Source organism: Phyllobates terribilis, unplaced genomic scaffold, assembly GCF_046119375.1.
Source record: "Phyllobates terribilis strain yellow unplaced genomic scaffold, ASM4611937v1 Scaffold_49__1_contigs__length_9717188, whole genome shotgun sequence".
Classification (NCBI taxonomy): domain Eukaryota; kingdom Metazoa; phylum Chordata; class Amphibia; order Anura; family Dendrobatidae; genus Phyllobates; species Phyllobates terribilis.
In genome coordinates, this window is record NW_027362809.1 from 4,482,714 (window position 1) to 4,494,207 (window position 11,494).

General features: G+C 41.9%; 1 protein-coding gene across 1 annotated transcript; it reads right to left on the reverse strand.

The window, feature by feature from the left end:
* Positions 1 to 5,497: 5,497 nt before the first annotated feature.
* Positions 5,498 to 7,565, reverse strand: LOC141191675 (uncharacterized). The gene is made up of 2 exons (XM_073661619.1): positions 7,550 to 7,565; positions 5,498 to 7,107 (listed from the first exon to the last, which is right to left on the reverse strand). Exons 1-2 carry the CDS (start codon positions 7,563 to 7,565, stop codon positions 5,552 to 5,554), a joined length of 1,572 nt encoding a protein of 523 aa, XP_073517720.1. The 3' UTR covers positions 5,498 to 5,551.
* Between the last annotated feature and the right edge of the window lie 3,929 nt (positions 7,566 to 11,494).

An 11,494-nucleotide genomic window follows, 5' to 3' on the forward strand; every position in this document is an offset into this window, starting at 1 on the left:
TTTACACTAATCTAAAGAAGAAATCCAATTTTCACCCCCTACACGAGTACTCAGACTCCATGGAGAAATTTCATTAATGACATACGCCGCCTAAATAACAATAAATTTAACTCACATATGCGCTTCAACTTATCCTTAAAGGAAAGAAACGCTATAAAAAATCTACAAGACAATAATAACATAATTATCCGCCCAGCGTACAAAGGTGGAGGAATTGTTATTATGGACTATGAACAATATAATAATTAATCTAATACGCTACTTAATGATACAAAAACTTACAAACTGGTAGAAAAGGACCCTACTATAGCATTCAAAAAGGAACTTGGTGAATTGATAAAGAAGGGACTCAATAAAGAATTTCTAACAAAAAATGAGGCACAATACATAAACACACAGCACCCCCGCCTTGCAATGTTCTACCACATCTCAAAAATCCATAAATCTCTAGAAAATCCACCAGGATGACCCATAGTGTCTGGAATAGGCTGCTTAACTGCGAACTTGCGGACATATGTGGACCATCAGCTACAAACATGTGTTCCCTCTCTACCTGCGTACCTGAAGGTCACAAAACACATTTTACAAATACTACTAAATTTTCAATGGCAAGACCAATTTATAATGGGCACTCTGGATGTAACGTCTCTATATGAAAACATAGAACACAAAAAGGGATGTGAAGCCTCTAAATATTTTTTGAGTATTAACAACACATCCTATGGACCAAACTATTTAATAGGGGAGTGTATGGATTTAATTTTAACTCACAACTATATTAAACACCAGACAAACTACTAATGTCCAACACGATGTGGACCAGGTTCGCACCCAGTTATGCTAATCTATATGTTGTTGGGTGGAAAGATATAACTATATTCCCCAATGGCGTGTGTGACGATACAGCTTAAAATCTTAATAAGCCAGACGATTAGATAAGTTAAGCCAAGAGAAATACACTATTGTGTTCATGTTGTCTTATAATTATAATTGTATGTGTATTTCTGTGTTTGGTCAATAAGAACAGACCAATATTTGTATAATCCTGTTTGTTGTCTCATCTTTGGAAACAATGATGTTTACAATGCTAATGACATATTGTACTAAAATTCAGCTAGATCTGTATTTACAAGAGCCCCCTGTGATACCAGCTATGTTAATTGATTAGCTCAAACAATGAGACATGAGGCTGCCTTTTCCCCCTTGACATGTGGATGTGTACTTACAAAGGAGATATGATTCTGTAGGATAGAGACTTGTGACAGAGATCAAGGAGAAGCAAGAGGACACACAGACTCTGAGACCATCAGCTTGGAAGCATGGATTTTACCTAAAGATACACAGATTTGGATTCTACATGATTCCGGCCTAAGAGTATCGGCCTTGACTGGAAAGATTTGGATCTGCTCCATTAACCATCAGGGAGACCATGGATACATTTTGGGGAGAACAGATTGGGATGAAGAAGTCACCTGGCCCCATGGATATACTGTTTGGGGTTGCCAGGAGTGACCCACTGGCTGCCTGGAACCCATGGAGACATTCGGAGAAACCAGATTTCGACCCACCGGTCATCTGGCCGCATTGAAATTCTCGGAGGCCAGGGTGGGACCCTCGGGTCTCCTGGTCTTGTACCTCAATGGACCGTTAGCTTCCTAAGCTTGCCACTGCCTTCTCTCTGTGGGGGCCCGCCATAAGCGGGGGACCACTGGTTGAGGTAGTCGGCCCTGGAAGTCTCCAAAGTCTCAGCTGTTCTATCCCAGGCGAGCAGAGAAGGAAGGGTGAGACTGTGCAATGTTGTACCATCTTGGGTATTTGCTGGGACTGTTCTATGTATTTTGTTGTCCGCTTTGTGGTTCAATAAAGTACTGCCACACTGTTTTACCCTCTCCCTATGTTGTCTGAGTAGTTACGCACACGGAAGACCCTGGGTCTTCACATTTTGGTGGCAACAGTGGGACACTATTCAGCCCAGCAGAGCTGGGGGAGCTGCAGGGGACTGGTGTTAGCACACACCGTTCAAAGGGCTCCACAACCAGGGAGGCATATAGACAGACCCAGCTGACCATAGGTGAGGCATACACAGCGGGTTTCAGATTATACCATGTCTAACCCCACCAGCCCAGCCATAGGAGGAGGACCAGAGAGAATATACAGCAGCAACAAGAAACTGCAACTACAGTAGCTGAGCCAGCTTCAACGGATTGAATACCAGGCCACCGACACTCAACGGAGTTAATTCAGGAACCACAGGATGCAGAGGATGGCATGTTTGGACGCAAAGGATACCAGTCTGTTTTCTTCAATTACATGTGGAGTTTATTCGCAAGGAAGCCGTGGAATATGCTCTGAGGAAACTGGATAATGCAAAGTTTCGTTCTCATGAAGGTGAGAGCTCTTACATTCATGTCTGTGCTTAAAGACATGCTGATGTACTGTCTCCAATAAATGGAGAAGGATGATTAAGATCCTATCATATCTGGCTAATTAAGATTGGGGGAGCAATGTGATGATACAGCTTAAAATCTTAATAAGCCAGACGATTAGATTAGTTACGCCAAGAGAAATACACTATTGTGTTCATGTTGACTTATAATTGAATATGTATTTCTGTGCCTGGTCAATAAGAACATACCAATCTATAATATAACGGTAGATGCGTCTCTCTGTCCGAAGCCTCTGTAGACTGCACAAGCGCGACGCACCTGCGCAGTCTGGCTCCAGACAGAAGAACACATCCAGCCCTTACAGGTAAGAGAAGTATATGGCGCCTGAGATCGCGGTATGCGCAGACACTGAATGCATACCACGAGCTCCGGCGCCATAACTACATACCTTACGTAAATGAATGATGCCGCGGCATCTGTTTTGGCTGGATTCCAGAGGAGGAGTGCAGTGTTGGAATCAGCGCATGCGCATAGCGCACAACTCGGCGCCATTTTAGTGAAGACACATTGGCGCCGGACAGCGTGGTATGGGCACACACGTACTCCGGCGCCACTCCTCCCCCGGCGTCCGGATGGGGGCAGCACATAACAGGATGGGGCTGCACATGACAGGATGAGGGCAGCACATAACAGGATGGGGCTGCAGGATGGGGGCTGCATATAGCAGGATGAGGGCTGCACATAACAGGATGGGGGCTGCACGTAACAGGATGGGGGATGCACATAACAGGATGGAGGCTGCACGTAACAGGATGGGGGCGGCACGTAACAGGATGGGGCTGCACATAGGTTGGGGGCTGCACGTAACAGGATGGGGGAGCATATACCAATAAAAATGCTCACCACCCGGACATAGAACGGGTTCAATAGCTAGTATTTGTATAAGTCTATTTGTTGTCTCCTCTTTGGAAACAATGATGTTTACAATGCTAATGACATATTGTACTAAAAGTCAGCTAGATGTGTATTTACAAGTGTTCCTTGTGATACCAGCTATGTAAATTGATAAGCTCAAACATTTAGACATGAGGCTGCCTTTTCCCCCTTGACCTGTGGATGTGTACTTAAAAAGGAGATATGCTTCTGTAGGACAAAGACTTGGGACAGAGAATCAAGGATAAGCAAGAGAACACACAGACTCTGAGACCATCAGTTTGGAAGCATGGAATTTACCTAAAGATACACAGATTTGGATTTTACATGATTCCAGCCTAAGGGTATCGGCTTTGCCTGGAAAGATATGGATCTGCTCCATTAACCATCAGGGAGACCATGGATACATTTTGGGAAGACCAGGTTGGAATGAATAAGTCACCTGGCTCCATGGATATGTTGTTTGGGGTTGCCAGGAGGGACCCACCGGTTGCCTGGAACCCATGGAGACATTCGGAGAAGCCAGATTGGGACCCACCGGCCATCTGGCCCAATGGAAACTCTTGGAGAGGCCAGGGTGGCACTCTTGGGTCTCCTGGCCTTGTACCTCGATGGACTGTTAGCTTCCTAAGCTTGCCGCAGCCCTGGCTTCCTGTTGATGTTCAATACAGTGAAGAACAAAAGTATAACAATGTTTTGAACTTTTAGCTTTCATGCTCCATATCTCACCATCCACTACTGCTTCAAATGTGAGACTACCATAATTCTATAGATAATCATCTTGGCTAGATCATATATAAATTTTACTTTCAGCTATTAAACATATGATTAGTTATGCAGATTCTTGTCTTGTCTCTGCATTATTAATGGTTTGCTTCTAAAAATCTATATTTTAATTTTTATTAATTTGTTAGTATTTTGTAAATCCACCTTTGGTTTACAACAATGCCTGAATCCTTCTGGGCATGCTCTAAATCAGATTCAAACATGTCTCAACTGAAATCTAACACCAGGTCTCTTCTACACATTCTTAAAGTTGGCGCATATTGGTTGACTCACTTGGTATGTATACAGTTTTTTCTTCAACCCTACCCACAAGTGTTGGATTGGGTTGAGGTCTAGGGACTGTAGGGGCCAATCATTCACATCTACTTCATTGTGATTGAACAATTTCTTCGCCAATCTTGACTTATGCTTCAGGTCATTGTCCTTTTGGAACACGGTCTTCCTTTTTACACCCATAGTACTAGAGTGTACAAAGTAATTGGTCTTGTATGATACTCACATATAGCTCCAGCCTTGAGACCACCATCGATTCTGTTCAAGTATCCAATGCCTTTGGTTGTGAAAAAAACTCATATCATCAGGTATCTTCCACCAAACTTCACAGTTTCTTCAATTTCTTGTTCAGTGAGCCCCCTTTGTTGCAGACCCATTTGCACCCATCAGAGTTTAGTCTACTGCCTTTTGTCTCATCGCTCCAAATGGCCCGTTTTCAATCTTCAATTGTACACTTTCAATGCTTTTTTGAAAACTCTAGCCGACGCTTCTTAATATTAATATTCAAATTGAGGCCTCTTCACCTTTTTTGAGCAACCATTCCAGACTTGTGTAATGTGCGTCGCATGGTGCTTGCATGGATGTCTGTGATCTCAGTATTACGAAGCATACAAACTACCTCCACTGCCGTATTTGTCGCGCGAAAACTGATAGACTTTGTCACGAGCCGACTGGTTGATTCCGATATTTTGCCTGGACGTTCACGTCTTGGCTTTTGAATGGATTGACGAACTTCATTTTGTATTCTTCCAACTGTCATGGCACTCACACGATGCAGTGTTGTAATTTTCTTGACCGAGAGACTGCTATCGAGATGGATGATGCGGTTTCTCTTTTCTTGGGCAATCTTCTTCATGGCTGATTTGAACCAGTGACCTCTCGTTTCGGAATCAACCTAATAACACACGGAGTTATTAGGGAATGTGAAAATTTACACCACCAGCAGCAAAACAGTAACAATGCAGTGACCTGACAAGAATCTGAATAACTAATCATATGCTAAATAGTTGCAAGTCAAACTTATGTATGAGATCACCAAGAGGATTGTCTATAAAATGAAGCAATTTTCATTTAAAATGTTTCCAACATTCTGAGCATGAAGAAGGCTTCTCCCCAGTGTGACATCTTGGATGTTTATTAAGAGTTGATTTGTGAGTAAAACGTTTACCCCATTAATTACATGAAAAAAGGCTTCTCCCCGTGTGACTGCTCTGGTGACTAAGAAAAGATGATTTCTTCACAAAACATTTTCCACATTCTGAACAGGAAAAAGGCTTCTCCCCTGTGTGAATTCTCTGGTGCTTAACACAATCTGAGATATTGTTAAAACATTTCCCACATTCTGAACAGGAAAAAGGCTTCTCCCCTGTGTGGGTTCTCAGGTGGATATCAAGACACGCTTTCCAGTAAAAACATTTCCCGCATTCTGAACAGGAAAAAGGCTTCTCCCCTGTGTGAATTCTCTGGTGCTTAACACAATCTGAGTTATTGTTAAAACATTTCCCACATTCTGAACATGAAAAAGGCTTCTCCCCTGTGTGTGTTCTCTGGTGGATATCAAAACACGCTTTCCGGAGAAAACATTTCCCACATTCTGAACAGGAAAAAGGCTTCTCCCCTGTGTGAATTCTCTGATGTTTAACCAAATCTGATTTCTGGTTAAAACATTTCCCACATTCTGAACATGAAAAAGGCTTCTCCCCTGTATGAGTTCTTTGGTGACTAACAAGATTTGATTTCCCTGTAAAACATTTCGCACATTCTGAACATGAAAAAGGCTTTTTCCCTGTGTGAGTTCTCTGATGTTTGGTAAGACTTGATTTCTTTGTAAAAAATTTCCCACATTCTGAACATGAAAATGGCTTCTCCCCGGTGTGAATTCTCTGGTGACTAACAAGATTTGATTTCCCTGTAAAACATTTCCCACATTCTGAACATGAAAAAGGCTTTTTCCCTGTGTGAGTTCTCTGGTGCTTAGTCAAACCTGATTTCCGGTTGAAACATTTCCCACATTCTGAACATGAAAAAGGCTTCTCCCTTGTGTGAATTTTCTGGTGCTTAATCAAATCTGATTTCTGGATAAAACATTTCCCACACTCTGAACATGAAAAAGGCTTCTCTCCTGTGTGGATTCTCTGGTGGATATCAAGATGCGCTTTTTGGATAAAACATTTCCCACATTCTGAACATGAAAAAGGCTTCTCTCCTGTGTGGGTTTTCTGGTGGATATTAAGATACGCTTTCCGGTGAAAACATTTCCCACATTCTAAACAGAAAAAAGGCTTCTCTCCTGTGTGAGTTCTCTGGTGCTTATCCAAATATGATTTCTGGTTAAAACATTTCCCACATTCTGAACATGAAAAAGGTTTCTCCCCTGTGTGAATTCTCTGGTGACTAACAAGATTACATTTCTGGTTGAAATATTTCCCACACTTGGAACAAGAAAATCTATTCTCTGTTGTGTGAGTTTTTTGATGTTTAAGAAAAGGCTTTTCGAAGGGAAAACTATTGCTATATTCTGAATGTGAAAATGGCTTCTTTGCTTTAGGAGCAGTTTGTTCTTTAATGCTTATTTTGTGACTTTGATTTTCCTTAGTGGTCGGTAATGAATCAGAAGACAGGACCCATTTCAAAGGATCAGATGACAGATCTTTGCTGTGAAGGGAAGATGGTATATCTGGAGTAATGGCATTCACTTCAATTGTATCTTGGTGGATCTCACAATCATCTGATTTAAAAATTGAAGATGTCAGCTGTCCCTCTGATCTCCTGGTACAGTCACCTGCCAAGAATAAAACAAATTATTATTTTTGAATAATATATCCTTGAATTTTATATTTTTTAACATTTCTACTTAAACGCTCAGTAAAAATATAGAATTATTCACAAAGACAATGACAGTTCACAGTGTAATAGAAAACTTCATAGGATAAACCAGTAGAGCATGGTGTCCAACTGTTTCTTCATTCTGCCTCCCAAATATCGAATAAAAAGCCAACAAGCAATGTCATGTAGGCGAAAATTATACCAATAAAAACTTATACAAATAACAAGCCCCCACTCAGGTCCATCATCTGTTAGTGGAATGGTTTCCATAAATCAATCCAGCAATATCCGCTCTCCCAAAGTCAAATCTCCCCCTCACTTCTGAGCATTGCAGTGAGCCAAACCACATTTATCATCCATGGATCTGTCATTACTATAGTGAGAAGAACCCACTTTATTTATAATCTGTGTGTTTTGCAATTTTCACTCTCCAACACCCACTGCGTCCTAATTTCCGGAAAGTGCCTGTGGAGTCAAAATAGTCACTACTCCTATAGATTAATTAATTGAGTTATAATTTCCAAAATGGAGTCACTTTATGGGGATTTCTACTGCTCTGGTTTTCTGCCTTTTTGTCATATTAAGGCTTCTGCAAATGGTGTGCCCCATCTCCTCTAGGATCTTCTCCTGTGAAGGCTGCTTCTGTCACCAGTAGAGACATTTTCACCGCACAATCAAGAGGTTCAATTGCAAATATTTTAAATGTATTGCTCTAAACAAGTGCAAGTGGCGCACAAGTTAGATATATGTGATACGCGACTTTTAAAGTTTCGACCTGCTCCCGGGCCTTGTTCACATAGTCGCTTTGTATATACATTACAGACCAAAAGTTTGGACACACCTTCTCATTCAAAGATTTTTCTGTATTTTCATCACTATGAAAATTGTACATTCACACTGAAGGCATCAAAACTATGAATTAACACATGTGGAATTATATACTTAACAAAAAAAGTGTGAAACAACTGAAAATATGTCTTATATTCTAGGTTCTTCAAAGTAGCCACCTTTTGCTTTGATGAATGCTTTGCACACTCTTGGCATTCTCTTGATGAGCTTCAAGAGGTAGTCACCAGAAATGGTTTTCACTTCACAGGTGAACCTGTCAGGTTTAATAAGTGGGATTTCTTGCCTTATAAATGGGGTTGGGACCATCAGTTGTGTTGTGCAGCAGTCTGATAGTCCTACTGAATAGACTGTTAGAATTTGTATTATGGCAAGAAAAAAGCAGCTAAGTAAAGACAAAAGAGTGGCCATCATTACTTTAAGAAATGAAGGTCAGTCATTCCGGAAAATTGGAAAAACTCTGAAAGTGTCCCCAAGTGCAGTTGCAAAAACCATCAAGCGCTACAAAGAAACTGGTTCACATGAGGACCGCCCCAGGAAAGGAAGACCAAGAGTCACCTCTGCTTCTGAGGATAAGTTTATCCGAGTCACCAGCCTCAGAAATCGCAGGTTAACAACAGCTCAGATTAGAGACCAGGTCAATTCCACACAGAGTTCTAGCAGCAGACACATCTCTACAACAACTGTTAAGAGGAGACTTTGTGCAGCAGGCCTTCATGGTAAAATAGCTGCTAGGAAACCACTGCTAAGGACAGGCAACAAGCAGAAGAGACTTGTTTGGGCTAAAGAACACAAGGAATGAACACTAGACCAGTGGAAATATGTGCTTTGGTCTGATGAGTCCAAATTTGAGATCTTTGGTTCCAGCCACCGTGTCTTTGTGCGACGCAGAAAAGGTGAACGGATGGACTCTACGTGCCTGGTTCCCACCGTGAAGCATGGAGGAGGAGGTGTGATGTTGTGGGGGTGCTTTGCTGGTGACACTGTTGGGGATTTATTCAAAATTGAAGGCACACTGAACCAGCATGGCTACCACAGCATCTTGCAGCGGCATGCTATTCCATCCGGTTTGCGTTTAGTTGGACCATCATTTATTTTTCAACAGGACAATGACCCCAAACCCACCTCCAGGCTGTGTAAGGGCTATTTGACCAAGGAGAGTGATGGGGTGCTACGCCAGATGACCTGGCCTCCACAGTCACCAGACCTGAACCCAATCGAGATGGTTTGGGGTGAGCTGGACCACAGAGTGAAGGCAAAAGGGCCAACAAGTGCTAAGCATCTCTGGGAACTCCTTCAAGATTGTTGGAAGACCATTTCCGGTGACTACCTCTTGAAGCTCATCAAGAGAATGCCAAGAGTGTGCAAAGCAGTCATCAAAGCAAAAAGTGGCTACTTTGAAGAACCTAGAATATGAGACATATTTTCAGTTGTTTCACACTTTTTTGTTAAGTATATAATTCCACATGTGTTAATTCATAGTTTTGATGCCTTCAGTGTGAATGTACAATTTTCATAGTGATGAAAATACAGAAAAAAATCTTTAAATGAGAAGGTGTCCAAACTTTTGGTCTGTACTGTATATATGAATGGTAAGACCAAATGACAAGTGGAGTACCCGACAGGGATAAGTATACGGCAGATTCCTGTGTGCCAATAGGAAGTCCAATCTGTATATGTAGAGATATACCAGAATTGGAGTATGGTAGATTCCTTGGAAAGGGAGATTTTCAGTGCGCACCTGCGCCTCTAGTGTGCATGTCTCCTGAAAATTTCTCTACATATGAACCAGAAGTTTTCCTTTCCCTTCCGCCTGCACCTTGACTATTAGCTGTGTGCACGCCATTTCCTCTCCTGCTTCTGTCATCAGGCACGGCCTTATTCATTCTGCAGGCGGTGCTGGTGATGGAGGAGACGTCAGAACCAGAAGTTCTGGGCGGGGCAGGCTCTGTCCAGCCATTAAGATTAGGGTTCTTGGGACTAATAGTACCATCCTGTCTGGCAGTATGGGTGTGTGTGCTGTCCAGCTGAAGTAATCATCTCTCTACTTCAGCCAATTGGAAAGCACCACACCCTACTAAAGTTCGGAGCATATTGCGGGAAGCTGCCAGATACAGCCTTGTTCTCCTCTGGTTCAGTCCTCTGTGCTCAGCTCCCGGCTTGTGTATTTGTGACCCCGGCGTGTTTACTGACTACTCTTGTGTCTCCTTATTTTGAATTTTCTCTACTCTCCTGGTTCTGATCCGGCTACCTATTTTTCTTGCCTTGGCACACCACAGAAGAGCAGGTAACACGGTGGGCCAAGCCTAGGGGTCTCTGTGTAAATCCAGATCCATATAGACAAGTTAAAGAGTGATGAGCAAGACAATCCCTGGGATCTAGAAAACTGGGTAGATTGCGCCAAGCCTGTTTGTGGTAGCCATCTTTTGAGCTGCCAGATGACCATGAACAGTGCCCTCATTACATTATGCCTGCAAACTATTCCAGCGAGATCTGCATTCAAATAGATAAATGGCGCTCCTTCCCTTCTTAACCTGCCATGTGCCCAGACAGTAGTGTACAACCGTATATAGGGGATTGTCAAATTCAAGAGAAGTTGGAAAATAATTTGTAAGGTCCATTTGTTTCTTATTATCCTTTGTGAAGAATTCTAAAGTTATCACCACATAAAGTGACACACGTCAGATTTGAAAAATGGGCCCAGATAGGAACACAAAACTGGCTGCAGGAAGGGGTTAAATCAGAGTATTTTGGTCGCTGTGACTATAGACAACAACACATCTACTGAAATTATCAAATTCAACAGTCTTCATTAGTAAAAAAAAAAAAAAAAAGTAACTTGTGGTGAAACCTCTCTGGGGTAATTGGAGTATGGGGCTCGGTGGCTCTTGGCAATCTAAACTATCGTAAGGGACATATTTTCTATCAGAAGAGTTTCAAGAAGAAATACTAGACATTTAAAGAGAACTTTTTTATAATACAGAATAGCTGAGATGTCTTAAATTTAGACCTTGGGCATTTCGAAGAGGCAATAGAGGCCTTTCTTTTAAAGCTTACCAGGCAGTTATAGACTCATAAGTGAGGCAGGCTGATCCCACCACAATCAAACTATTTTACAGTATGAACTTGTAAAAAAATACATAGAAGAAAAAAAAATTTTTACATCCCCAACAACAACGTATGTATGAGGGCAGAGCTACAACACTAAACCGGAGTTGCACTCATTTATGGTGGACCATTGGAGCTACTATGAGTCCTGACCAGAAGTGTAGTGAACATATTAGTGCCCCCATTTCAGGAGAGATTATGTAGTTATCCAAATTCTTTAGGATTGAAAATATAATTGAATTTATGACGTTGAGTGAATCCATGAAACCAGGGCTTGAGCCATGCCAACACATCTCCTGCAGGCGTGAATAAATGTATATTACAGCCATCAGCCA